The sequence below is a fragment of the Carex rostrata genome, chromosome 2 (genome assembly GCF_964058835.1).
Source record: "Carex rostrata chromosome 2, lpCarRost1.2, whole genome shotgun sequence".
In the NCBI taxonomy this organism is placed as follows: Eukaryota; Viridiplantae; Streptophyta; class Magnoliopsida; order Poales; family Cyperaceae; genus Carex; species Carex rostrata.
In genome coordinates this window covers 15,897,851-15,912,242 of record NC_135919.1, presented here as the reverse complement: position 1 = coordinate 15,912,242, position 14,392 = coordinate 15,897,851, and the positions used below count along the sequence as shown (strand labels likewise).

The 14,392-nt window shown below is 33.1% G+C and overlaps 2 protein-coding genes across 2 annotated transcripts; one reads left to right on the top strand and one right to left on the bottom strand.

Annotated features, from left to right (window-relative positions):
• Positions 1-2,145: 2,145 nt before the first annotated feature.
• LOC144550576 (uncharacterized) lies at positions 2,146-4,573 on the top strand. The gene is made up of 3 exons (XM_078298578.1): positions 2,146-2,283; positions 3,344-3,603; positions 3,700-4,573. Exons 2-3 carry the CDS (start codon positions 3,366-3,368, stop codon positions 4,431-4,433), a joined length of 972 nt encoding a protein of 323 aa, XP_078154704.1. The 5' UTR covers positions 2,146-2,283; positions 3,344-3,365; the 3' UTR covers positions 4,434-4,573.
• A 652-nt stretch (positions 4,574-5,225) lies between these two features.
• LOC144545325 (gamma-secretase subunit APH1-like protein) lies at positions 5,226-8,682 on the bottom strand. The gene is made up of 6 exons (XM_078293917.1): positions 8,466-8,682; positions 7,633-7,788; positions 7,213-7,298; positions 6,516-6,641; positions 5,911-6,038; positions 5,226-5,553 (listed from the first exon to the last, which is right to left on the bottom strand). The coding sequence occupies exons 1-6, from the start codon at positions 8,576-8,578 to the stop codon at positions 5,413-5,415; spliced, it is 750 nt and encodes a 249-aa protein (XP_078150043.1). The 5' UTR covers positions 8,579-8,682; the 3' UTR covers positions 5,226-5,412.
• Positions 8,683-14,392: the final 5,710 nt, after the last annotated feature.

Here is a 14,392-nt window from a genome sequence, read left to right as displayed (position 1 = left end):
TTTAATCATTTAATTCTGTCAAATATTAGTTCCTTAATACGGATTAAGATATCTCTTTTAGCCTCTTTTTATTTGAATTTTAATCTTTTGCGCGAGTTTTAAGATACCTCTACTCATTCCTTTAGCTTTTCTAACTATTATTTACGGATTAAGACAATCAAGCATTGATTCCTTGAACCTTTGGATTTAATCTTAATGCGGATTAAGAGATGTTGTCGAACAGTCCTCTAGGAAGACCCATTTTTAAGCTTAGCATCCAAATAAATGCATAATATCAAGAAGATTAATGTTGGGTACCGGGACCGCTACCATTTTCATTGATTCATAATCTTTGACTAGTAATCGTGCCCGTGTACAGCAACGGGAGCAAATTATGTAGTAGAAAACATTAAGCTCCTTAATAAGGAGGAGAGATAATTTAAATCAAATTTGTAGAGAAAAATAGTTAAATACTATATTTATCTACAAGATAACACATGTGAACTCTAGTGTAGTGGTAATAATTTTGGCACCAACAGAATCCAACTGAGTTCGAATCCCGCCTTCAGCAGAAAAAAAGAAAAAGGTGTCGTGCGCGGTGCACAGGCTCGGTCCGCAGGTGCCGTGCGTGGTTTAGAGGCGCGGTCCATGGGTGCGGCGTGCGGTCTATGGGCACTGGGATCATATGCGGTGCGACCAATGCATACTTAAGTGTTGAAGCTCATAATTTGGAAAATTCATCTATGTGCGATCTGAAAATTCAACGGCTGAGCATAATTCCGAAAAAAAAACAGTAAATCAGAACCCTTGCAGGATCTAAACATTAAGCTCCTTAATAAGAATGAGAGATGAGAGATATTGATACTATCCTATTACAAATATTTTTTACAATAGGAGCTATTACTTTGAATATTTGGAGGAATATTTGTAATATGAGCAATTCAGTTTTGATCTCACGGTCCACTTGCAAAACTTGATAGCGAATATTAAGTCGAAACAAATCAGATGCAACAAAATAAAATTCAACGAACTCAAGCCCGAAATGATAACCGATCCGAACCCAAACTGTTCATGACAATATTACATGATGTGTAACGCACCACGGCAGCGGTCATTTCGGGCCCATTCGATGCTACGTTTTCAGCGCGGTTTTCATAACTGTTCGGTGCAAAAACTTGATTTTAGTTCCAAAACAAGACAAAACCGGACGAACTGTGACATTCTTTTGCTTTTACAAAAATCCAGTCAGACTTGATTTTTACACGGTTCTGTACGAACTGCAAAGCATTAGTGGGTATCCCCGTTAAATGCGTATATGTTTTGGCCTTCTTTTATTTCAACTAATCCTCCGTCTTCATAATAATTTCAATAGGACAAAACGCAATGTATCTTTTTCAGAAATCAAATGCATGAATTTAAAAAATATATATGAATATTTGTATCAATCCAGTGTCAATGTGTCATCACTATAAAACCAGTGTGTGTAAACTGTTTCGTGAGGATGGACTTCTAAGAAAACAAATATATATATGACGAACGAATTCTCTATGACGCAGGGACGTGTAAACTGAAAACATTAAACACTTGAGTAGGGTAAAACTGTTTCTTCAAGTAGAGAATAATTATATATAATTAGATAATTTGAAAATGAGAAGCGCAAAATTAAAGAAGTTGAAAAATCAAAATGAAAGGTAAAAAAAAAAAGTAACGTTGTGAACAAATAATATTATTATACAGAGTTGTGCTACGGTGCTTCGCAAACTAAAGCGAATTTTTTACTTCACGTTTATATCTTCAATTCCAAAGTTCAAAACATTGATCTGAACCATTCAAGTTGATATTCACTGATTTTTTATGGTTCACGTTTTTTTGAAAAAGCAGTTACATTTTTTCAAATCATCTATTTTAATCAAAATATAATTTATCTAACTTCTTAACCGTAATTCGATTTTAGTTAGTGGGATGAAAGAGAACGAGGTGACGCGGGAAATAAACGAGTCTAATCTCTCTATAATCATTTCTATGTAAGCACCTGTATGGCGAATCATTAGTTTGTGATCAGCGATTGCGGGACCCACTGAACAGGAGATCCATATAAAACATAATATAAATATATAACATCTGAAAATCCGGGACCATAGATAACTTCCATTTTCCTTAACTGGGCTTTGTTGTGCTGTCTTTTAACCAACACAAAAAATGAACAATATTTACAACAGAAGAAACGCAAACACGCACAGAGAGCTTCGTCGTCGCCGGAGATTGGCAAGAAGCTCCGTTTTAAATTAGAACGTTTCATTTGAGGTACGATTGCTGCATATGGTTTCTGGTTTCTCTCTATTATTATTTTCGTTTTAATCTTGTGTATTGTGGTGAAATTGTGTTGTTCTATACTGCCTTTTTTAGAGAACCTGTTTTCATTCGATCTTAATTTGATCTTTTGTAAATAAGATGGTGCAAATTACTGATCTGAAACAATTTAATTATGATACAACTTGAGAAGAAACAGAAACTTTTAGCTTCGTCCTTCCCCTTTGGTGAAATAGAAGCCCTTCTGGGGGTATTCATTCAACTTCTTTTTGCCTTTAGAGTTTGCTTTGATTATTACATATTTTCTTTTTGCTTAATCGCTTGTAAGTTAGATATCATGTTTTTTCTTTTCTTTTCATTTCTCTGCTAATCAATTTTCCTTTCAAATTAGAGAGAACGCCCAAGATGATTCTTTCATTAAGAATGTTAGGGAAATTTTGTACCGAGTATAATTTATCTATTATTATCTTGTACAGTTGTGCTAGTTACTTCTTACCTTGAAATTATATTTTCAATTTAATTTTTATGGGATTTTATTTTGCAAACTCAAATTTTTCTTTTTATAAATCCCAGTCAGAACTGAATTTCCAATATCTATGCCCCACACGAAAAGCAGTGTGTTAGTTAACAATGTTAGATGTGATTCTCATCCAAATTGTTCTTCAAAACCTAATCTATAAAAAATTCTTTTTTTTATTGACTTCCAAGTCCTAGGCAATTCCAATAATGCCAGTCTATCTTTTCCTGGGATAAATTTGTTAAAAATAAACTTGACATATGCATCAACCGTTAGAAAAAAATATAAAACTATAGACTTCTGTCCCAGACTGATTTCTGAGTCAAAAGCACTGCTAGCATAATCTGAAAATGTCTGTGTTGGTTGCTGAATTTCAAATGTAATCTTCAAAATTTGTTAGCAGCAAAAAAATACAAAAATTTAAGACTCCAAAAGGTCTGAAAAACAAAGAATTGGTTTGGCTCAATCTTTTATCTTTTTTTTTTTCATAAAAAAAAAATCTTTTTTTTCCTCATGCCCAAGTTTTTTTACTTTCAGGTTTATTGACTTTGGACTTAGAATGAGTTCTGGCAGTAGGATTGCATCATTGATACGACAATATGAAGCACAAAATGAGAAGAGCCTGATGGAATGTCAAACCACTAGTCCAAATAAAATCGAGAACACTAAGGTCACAAATACATCACCGAAATCAGTTTTTAGCAAGACCCCTTCGTGTATTAGTTTTGACAGCTCAGATACCGAGTGTTCCTCTCTTACAGACCGATTATCTTCAGATCTCTGTCTATCTCGAGAAGGTAACTCTATCTCTCTCTCTAAATCAAATGAGAGTTCAAGTGAAAAATTAACACTTATTAAAAACAGCTTGTGTTTGCTTCATGACAAAAATGTAGATATTTGGGTTTCTCCATTAGACCTCGATGAAGAAAATTCAGAGTTAATAGAAGAAGAGCAAGATTATGATGGCTTTGATGCCTATTTTCCAAGCCCGTCCTTCAATGCCAGGTCAGCTTGCCAGAATTTTTGCAAGGAAGAATTGCACAACTCAGTGCTAAATTCCGACACGGAGGAGCCCATCTTTTGGCCTTTTGATTATGAGTCATACAGAAGTCCTGATCTTGATAAATTTCTGTCCATATCACCTCGTAGAAATATGCTTCACACAAATAAACCAGTTAAATCTGGTTTGGATCCAATCAGAGTGAGACTACATCAGAAAAGCAATGGGTTCAAAGGCATATCAGAATGCGAAAGAAAAATTATTCCAAACTCTGAACCAAGTCTAGCATGTACTGCAATCCGAGCTCAACAGATTCCCAATATGCCCTCAAGACTCGGGAGATTGAGTAACGGGCCTAGTGACTTAAAAGATGAAAACCCGCTTCACACCAATGGTGCTACAGGGAGTAATCACATGACCCCTCTGAAAAATCTTATAGGTCTGAGAACTTTCAAAGAAGGTTCCATTGAGAAATCAATTGGGTTGCATGAATTTGACGGTCATGAAGGAATTGAAGAGCTTCGAGCTGATAATGAGATTCCTCTTTGCGGGTCGCCTTGGCAGATTACTAGCATGATGAAAATTGGTGCACAGAAAGTAAAGAGGCGAACAATTGAAATGTTGTAATGAAACAATTATTCCGTTTTGGTTGTAATTCATTTGTAACCGCCAAATATTGAACTACTTCTAGATCTAGTATGCCTATGATTGTTTTTTCTTGCTACATTTTATGACATGCGGATAATATGATATCATTGATTTTGTCAGCTATTCTTTCAATACATAGGTATTGTTTACAAGTTAAAATGAAGGCGCATATCTTGGCTTGGGTACCTCATCTTTCAACACCGCGTTAATCAACACCTAATACATTTCAAATTTTATGACCACTGCAACTGATAAATATTTTTTTTTTTAAGTCATGTCGTGTGCTAATGCATAAATTTATTTAGTTAAATAGTAAATATAAACAAACATTTTGACAAATTTGCTAGAAAACATTTAGTGTAAGTTTTTCACTTTAGTTCATGTTTTAATTAATTAAAATATCCTTGTACGAACAAAACTTAAATATTATCTCAAAATATCCACAAATAGTTGAATATAAGTCAATTTAAGCTAAATCAAAACGAATACAACAACTTTTGTCCAAACAATTATGTTGGAATGCATTTATTCCTAAAATAGAGAACCAACATTTGGTAGTGAGAGGTCGCACGTTCGAAATTCGGATGGAGGAATCCCTTGTGGGTATTAAAAAGTTGGATGGTTTGATATCCAACCTTTAGTCAAAACAATTTATTCCCAAAATATACATATAACCTTGAAATATCATCGAGGAATTGGACGTGAGTCTATTTGTTTTAATTGTAAAAAGGCTTCAAATGTAAAACTATTATGCTAAAATGCATTTACAGCTCGTCACGCAAATTTGACAACTTGAATGAAACCAGAAAACCACTGTCTATACAATTTTGAGATCTAACAGTACCATTTATCGAGCAAAACTTAATGAAAGATCTGCTAAATTGCAAAAATAAAAATCTCAGGAAGAAAGACCAAAATAAATTATTTCTATTCAATGCACCATCTAATTAAAGTGTAGTTAATCACTGGACCGAGTTGTCTGATGTTCAGTTAATCTTCTCCATACCAGCCGCCAGCTGTAATACAAGGTCATACCAGCCATGATGCAGAGCAGTGGCAAGCCTATGTTGCAACCCCCAGGCACAAGGTTGATCAGTGTCTGGATTTTATGAAACAAGTAAAATGAGTCAAAGTGAATAATTACTAAAACCGCAAGTGGATTTGTATATCCTTTTGGAACATGAAAACATAATATAGCCTCTTCTCAGTTCCTTAAAAAAAAAAGATATTATAACAGATAAATACTATTTGGATCTCCCTCGTAAGTTGAAAAAAAAAAAGTAAAAATACTTGGGGCATTTTCAAGAGATAGTAATGGGAAGAACACCAATGTTTCAGATATTATGTGGGCACAACTGATATTCCTATAATATGATGGGTGTATTCTCCATACAGTTTTGGTTTTGTAGGAACTAAAATGAAAATTTTCCAATTCTAAGCTTTTAAAAATGCTTACTATCAAAGCAGCAATGAGGTGAGCAAATGGAACAAAAATCTGGTCCCTTCTCTTCCCTTCGTTGTACCCATTAAATGCAATAACCATTGAAAAAGTATGGATTATCACAAATCCAAGAGCAATAATAGCTGTCACTCAGATAGAAAAAAAGTTAAAACATACAAATGTTAGTAGAAGCTGAAATAAACAATCTAGTATAAACTGACGCCTTATCATTGAGAAATGCTTAAATAGATCCTATGTCCGATTTCCAGGCAAACCCTATATTACAATAAAATTTATAAAGGACCTTCCAATTTTACTAAGAATACATGCTTCAATTTCCAATCATCCCTCTTCCCTTATATTAACTATTATAGTTATATTATTGACATAGCCAAAAAAACTCTCTAGTACTTTGGGAATACGCTAGTTAGCAGGTGCTGTAACTCTAATATCGTTATTTTCTCTTCTTCTCTGTTTTATGTTTTACTTTGTTTCCTCTTTCTATCCACATAACCCATTCCTTGTAACTCTCTCTTTAATAATTAATAAATTCTAAGTGGGCCAAGCCTACTTTCTCGAATGTAAAAAATAAAATAAAATGAAACCTTACTGATAAGTACCTGAGATGAGGAAAAAGGGAATGTTGGAGCACTTATCAACATAAAATGTCGCAGGACCAAAAGCAGGAGTAAGGAGGCTCAGACAGAAAAACACAGCATGAGCCAATCCATGTCCTAGTCCCCCAGCTGAAACAATTTAGTAACAATTTATGACAAATACATAAATTACAAAGAATTGATGGTTTGCCCAATGAAAAATAAATGACAAAAAAGGTTAAAGAAATTAACAGAAAGTCCTCTTTTATCATTAAAATTGGGTTCTATTATCTGATAAAATTCAAGAAATCAACATAAAATCCTCTTTCATAAATCACAGCTGGGTTATTTATCTGATAACATGATAACCGATCCAACATGTACAGTAACTTTGTTGTAAGCTCCAGTTCTGGTGAGAATTTTAAAGTATGACTCATATAGTACTGGCATGGATTGATATGTACGGACTGGTATAGTGATAATACAGATTGTATGTACAATACATTAACCAGTTACGTTGATTTAATTTGAAATATTTTTCCATGTCTTTGTTGTTTATGACCTTTTTTACGCCTATTGTAAAGCATAAGAGTTCATATCAATCAAATATTGCAGCTCAATTGCAGATTCTAAGGTAAAGTGTCGTTATTTGCTTCCATGAATATATGTGCACCCAAAAATCATAGAAGAAAAGAAACAACTGCTAATAAATTAATTGTACCCAGTGCCAATAGCATCTTGTCAGTCAAGAAAAGACGGGGCTTAGACACTCTATCAGCAAAGGCATTCAACATATCTTCCATCTTCCTACCAGAAAATATAGTTTGTCGATATCAGTTATGCATTATCCCAAGATATCAATAACAGTCTACCAGGGAGCAGAGTCACCGTGAAACAAAGCCTGGTAGTCTAAATACCAAACCATTACCTTTTTTTGTCCTTTGTGATTTTCTTTTAATTTTCATTAACATATTTTTCGGGTTTCTTCAAGCAAGCTTGATACCTTTCTGAACCCAGATAGGCCGTACTGTACAGTGGCTGACAGAGATAAGGACCCGTTTCATACAATCAAAACCCATTCAAACACAAATGAGGGGAATGAGAATGAGAAAGCTTCTATGAAAAATAAAGGAGAGCCTACTTGAAAAGCCTCCAGAAACCAATGCGAATGCCTTCTTGAAAGCCGACAGATGTGAGGATAAGAATAGAATACGGCCATAACTCGGTAGATTTTACAGGAAGGAATGGCCTCCATACTCCCGCAAGAATTATCAGACTAATCAGCCAGAACAATGTGCTGTGGCGAACATAATTTCAACATAAAAGTAAAGTTAACAACAGTTTGAAATAAAATTAAAGATGGTTACAACCATTGATAAAGACACGAGCTATAATTTGCTTAATAACACGGAAACAAAAAAGGGTCTTTGCAAATCAATAGTCCTTTTTTTTCCAACTAACTTGCAGATGGGCCTATGATGGTCTAGAAAGTCCAGTGCCTTCTAAGCTTGGTAGCAGATTTACATAATCCAATTGTGAAGCAAGTTTCTTAAGTCAGAGTTTCGTATGTCAATTTTTGCTCTGCTTAGCCATAGGATGATAGTTGCGCCTAAATTAAAGTTTCTAAGCTGGAATTGCAGAAACCAGAAAAAAAAAAATCGTGCGTTTGCAGATACGGTAATAACATAAGCTAACTGTGTGCTACAAGCAAATATCAGACGCATTATAAAACAAAAAAGAGTGAATTGTAAATAATAACCGGACCTGAACCACTGTCAAGGCAGACACATGATCGTTAACATAACGGTGTACAGAACGAAAAAATTATGATATAATTCCACAATGTAGGGTACAAAAAATCCTACTGGTACAAAAGGATTTCGTTATTTTCATTGAAACAAGGCCACGATTTGAAAAGGGTTCAAGTAGACTAGCAGAAAAATGAAAGTAACTTGGAAATGGAGATGTTTGGACCTGGAGAGGAGAGTGAGAATTAAGAAGGGCTTCTTTGCAATAACGGAGGCGAAGAGAGATAGAGCGGGGCCCAGCGCGATGAGCACATATCCCAGCCCAGCGGCCACAGTCATCGTATCTCTGATCTTCGATCTCTTTCCCTTATCGCCTCCTTCAATCGAGAGACTTAGCACACGCAGAGAGTCAAGACTCGAGAAACGGGAGAGATGAGAAAGGAGTCTTATTTTTGCCAAACAGTCCTTCAGAAAAATATAAATCTAAAAGGATAAATTATCCTAGGGAAAGATAATCTCACGTAACTTGTAGCAATTCTTTCTTAAATAATATTCAACCAAAGATGTTTTTCCAATTTTATATTATGATATGTATTTAACATTTCAACATATTTTATTTTATTTCTTAATGTGGTGTTATATATGGATGATTAGGACGTGACAATTTGTGTGGATTTTAACAGTAAAAAATTGACTTACTGTAGTAATTTGGACCGAGATTTTTATTTTTACTCAATTATTAAAATATTAATAAAAATAATCAGTGTTTGAGGAAAATTTTAATAAAATATTTTTCTGTGTTTTGGACATTTTTAAGAGTTATTTTTATTAAAATATTCTAATAATTGAATAAAAATAAAAATCTCGGCAATTTGGGTGAGAGAATTTTTTTTATTTAGACCATTATGCCTATGCTTTAAAAAAAGAAACTAACATACAGCATACTAGTACTAGTACACCATAAATATTAATGGAGCGACACTACTTTTGTTAAAAAAAATGAACCAATTTATTTTAAATTAAATATTAGGTTTCTGTATTTGAATTTTATTTGTCTTATTTTTGTCGTTATTTTTTTTTCAACATCATACAACAAGTCCGATTTTTATATATATTTCAAAATTTCAAATTGGTACTGTTTTTTTGTGTTTTCTTTTTAATTTTGTGAACTACATAATTAATTATTGAAGATATGCATGTAAGTAGATTATGAAGTAAATAAGTTGATTTCAAAAATAATTTTTAGGACTGTACGTCTCTTTCTCTTGATGAAACTATTCTCTCAAGAATCAGTTCTACCAAACGAGTCTTTTTTTTATATCAAGAATGAGTTTAACAATATATCAACCAACATATTACATACATATTTTGAGCCGTTACAATCTATAACATAATGGCATAAAAATAAAAATTATTATTCCTAAAAACTTTATTTTAACAATAATAATTCGAATAGAGTTTTCGATAAAGATTTTATTATTATACTAACAATAAAACTAAAAATTTAAAAACTAGAAAATTCATTTAACTTAAATATGATCTTCATTTTCATTCCCCGCTTCATTGGCTTGAGGGATTTTATTGTTGATGCATGACTTGTGTTTTTTCGATGCTTCTACAAATTCAAATCTAGATGGATCTTGTTTGGTAGAATTTAATTTTTTTTTTAATCGTCAAAGCTCGTGCCTGTTGCATTAAACTTTTGATTCAAGTATCAATTCAAAATTGAACATAAAATTGAGAATCAATTCTTTAGCAGCTTTCTTTTTGTGAAGAAGTCATTGTTGATTTATGAATTGAAACTCATTAGTAGCTTCCTCAAAGTGAGATAAACTTGGGACATAAGTTGGAAATCAGTTCTTTAACAACTTCCTTTTTAGCTTGAGAGGTTGACCGTTATTTTATTGAATTCGTTTTCACTACAAAAGATATTTTATCTTTTATCCCGGTCCTGTCATTGCAAGCATTAGACAAGCTGACGGGGCTGCGAACTGAGGGAAGAATATAGTAACCACCAAACATCGATGTTGGATGAGGTGCGATGGAAGCCGGATAGCGAAAGCAAATTCACTGTTAAATCGGCATACTATCAAATAAAAAACGGTACACAGGTGGCCGGTATATGCTATATGTGTCAAGCGAGCGATGAGCCGGTCGAGCATTTGTTTAGTGGGTGTACCTACAGCAACGGGATTTACATGAGTGTAATGCGAAGGGGAAACATACAAATAGCATCATTGCAACTGCATGGCATTAGAGCGACCATCGAAGGCAGCATGAGCAAAAAAGGAAAGTCCTTGTTGGTGCTATCTCACTTTGTAATATGGCAAGAACGGTGCAATCGAGTATTTAAAGAAAAACAAAAGAATCAGGAAGACTTAATTCAAGATATATTCGAAATTTGGCGAACCGTGGGACGCACAGCCAGAAGAGAGATGAATAGCAATAATCGTGAGAATTAGGACTTAGTTGCACCTATTGTATTTTCATATTTGTTATTTTTCGTTTCTCTATTTTATCATAAATACTTTGTTTTAAACCCAGGTTTTTTCTCAGAAACTCTAACTATGTAACCAATCACGGTTAATGAAAATTGGAGCTTGACCCCTGTTGTTTACTCAAATAAAAAAACATCTGTTGTAAACAAACTATATAAAAATACTAACTTACTGAGTACAAAAGATCTTAAAACAATATTAATAATTACAAAATTTGTTATTTGACATGAAAAGTTTTTTTATAGACAAGTTCGTAATTACATTATATTTTTTTTCTTTTTATTTCTTCTTACACTTTCAACTAATTATTTTTACATTTGTTTTAACAGTTATTTTTATTTTTTTACAGTTCAATGATTTTGAGCCACACAATTGTATTTTATTAAAGTTTATCTCACTTTAAGAATCTGAATATTTCTTTTCTCATTTATAATATATAAAGAAGAGAGGATTTATTTAGACGACATTTCAGATCGAGTCATATGGTTAACATTCTCAATATTGATCACCTCTGTCACATAGTTTTTAGAAAGGATTTGTTTAGACGACATTTCAGATCGAGTCATATGGTTAACACTCGAGATATTGATCACCTCTATGACATTGTAAAACTATATATTTATCTGGTTTTGAACCACAAATAGATAATGCGTATTCTTTAGCCGAGTAAAATGCTCTAATTGCCGACTCATCAATATTTTCACGAATTTCGTACTTGAAAGTAGATCTTCATGAGTTTCGTACTTGAAACCGAGTAATTCAAATTTTTCGGTCTCTTGTCTGAATGAAATTGCCAACTCATCAATATTCCTCCATTAAACAAACAGAAAAATGTAATAAATAAAGCATAAAATCAAACGGCCTCTTAAAATATTGTAAAAAAATATTTTTATTATTGTGCTAGACTTTCAAGTATCAAAATTGAATTAAGTTTGCTTAAAAGAATATTTGCTTAAAAAATAAAAGTTCTGCCTACTGACATTTTGTTGTTTGGCAATTATCTTGTTTTGTATAATATCTCCGTAGCAAACTTTAGTTATTACTACTTCCTATCTGTCTCTTAGTTGTTCTGTTTACTGTGGTGAAATGTTGGATATTAGATCCACGAACTAGCCTCCAAGGGCCTCTTTTTGTAAAAAAAACTCCGTTTCTAATGAAACAGGTGGTACATACCACTTTTATCAAAAAAAAAAAAATATAAGTTGTTTGTGATGAATCAATTATGGAATTCATAACAATCGAAATCCTATCGGCAAGAAGTTTAGTAATAAGTTTATAACTACAATTAATTAAACTAATAGGTCTAAAATTACATACTGTAATGGCATCCTCTTTCTTTGGAAGTAAAGTTATTGATGCTAAATTAAATTTGGCTACATCCAACTCATGATTATAGAATGATGTAAATAAACGAAGTAAATCATCCTTAAGAATGTCCCAAAAGGTCTGATAAAAAAGAAAAGACATGTCATCGGGACCAGGTGCCTTAGTTGGATTACATGCAAAAACTATTTTTTTAATTTCATCTAAAGTAAAAGGTGCCTCTAAAAAACAGCATTGATCGAATGATAAATTAGGTGAATTTGACCATAAATCAGAATGTCAAGATATTAATCGTGGAACCGAAGTTCCCATGAGACTCGTATAATAATCTGTAATATGTCGCAAAATAATGGACTGATCATATGACATAACCCCATCAATCTCTAAACAACAAATTGTGTTTTTCTTTTTCCTTGCCGAAGCTACTACATGAAAAAAAATTGTATTAAGGTCTCCCTCTAGTAGCCACTTTAATCTAGATCTTTGGTGCCAATATTGTTCCTCTTCTAAGTATATCTTATGTAAATCTGTTTGGCAAAGTTTCCAATCATCTAAATTAAGATCAGTTAAACAATTATCCTCTAATTGTTGTTCATAAATACCTAACTTATTTAACAAAACAGATTTCATTCGTTTCTTTTCACCCCTTACATTTGAGTTCCAACCTCGTAATTTTCGTCACAAAAATTGCATTCTCAATTTTCAACTTAAACCCAAATTAGATGTTAAAGGACACTCTTTCAACTAGAGATTTGCTTATACCCGAACGGGTAGTACCCGTTTTGCCCGGCCCATACCCGTTACCCGAGGTATTCGTACCCGTGTCCGGGTACAAGCGGGTAAATGGGTAGACGGGTACGGGTTTGAGATGTTGGGTTTTGACGGTTCAAACCCATTGATTAAGTATGTTGGGGTTTTGACGGTTCAAACCCATTTATTTGCTTAAGGTGAGGAAAGAGTAAAACAATAATTTTTACATCTAACTTAAGCTATGGATTAAATGAATCAAGAAGATCCGTTTAATCATATTTACAGATCTACTCCATAATTGATTTTCTAAAGCTTTAAATCTATTTACCAATTAAATAGATTAATATAACAGTTTATACCTTGTTTCCAAATCACAGTTAGAATGCAGACCGAGCGAGAAGAGCTACACCAGGGAAGAAATCGACTCGGAGTATCACACGTGTGATACATCTATTGGTTATCCATCAGGACTAACCAGAGAGCGGTTTATTTCTTTTGCCAGAAATACTATAAACCGCGATATATAGCAAAAACACTATTCACCAAAAATTTTCGTTTAATCAGATTCACTAAATAAACCAAATCTGAAATACCGCGAAAATTCGGTAAAACACAATTCACTGATCCGAAAAATCGTAAACCGAGAAAGAGAGAATTCCAATTAACAAAGTAATCAGATTAACACGTGAATTAGTGAATTTTCTCTTTCACCTATGCCCCTCTATTTATAGGCATTCGAGGAGGTTCGCAAAAAGACCGAAATGCCCCTGAAGTTGCCAAAATTACCATAATGCCCTTTTGTGGCGGTTTTGGAGAGGCATTCAAATTTGATTTTGCAACTTCATATTGGTTAGATTAGTTTCATGGATTCTAAACCCATTAACCCAAACCCATTATGAATAGTAAATATCCAAATCAAATATGTATAACTGTCATGACAATTATATTCGTCTGCGATTTTCGTTTGGTAATTTTTATACAACATGTCAAACACGTTTATAAACTAACCAGTGTTTCTGTTTGTCATTCTAAATGACGTATAATTAATTATAATTAATTATACCATGTATAACTAATTATAACCATTAGTTTTTGCTTTGTCATTTTTACATGACAAATATAATTTAATTATAACACGTATAATTAATTATAATCATTTTAATATTAATTACAATCAATTTATAATTAATCAGTAAGATTCTCCGAATAGCTCCTATATGGTGTGACCCAATAGGATCTGTGTTATGTTGGTAAATAGAGTTAAAAATGTTTTAACTTCTATAATCATGAGCGGCATTTGGCAGTATACATCATGACCATCCAATTACACAGATGATGCTGTACTGTACAATATCACGATCCAGTAAACAATTTACTTGTGTCAGTTCTTTTGTCACATAGCTATCAGATTAGTTTCAAGGTAGATGTGTGTGTCATCCTTGTTAACTTAATCTTTTCTTGATCTTGAGTAGATTATCCAATATAATTACTCTTGTAATTATATCGCATGCAGATAATCTAACTCTACCAAGGGGCCCAGTGATGCTATAGCTCGTACAAAAATACGAGGGACAATAGTACT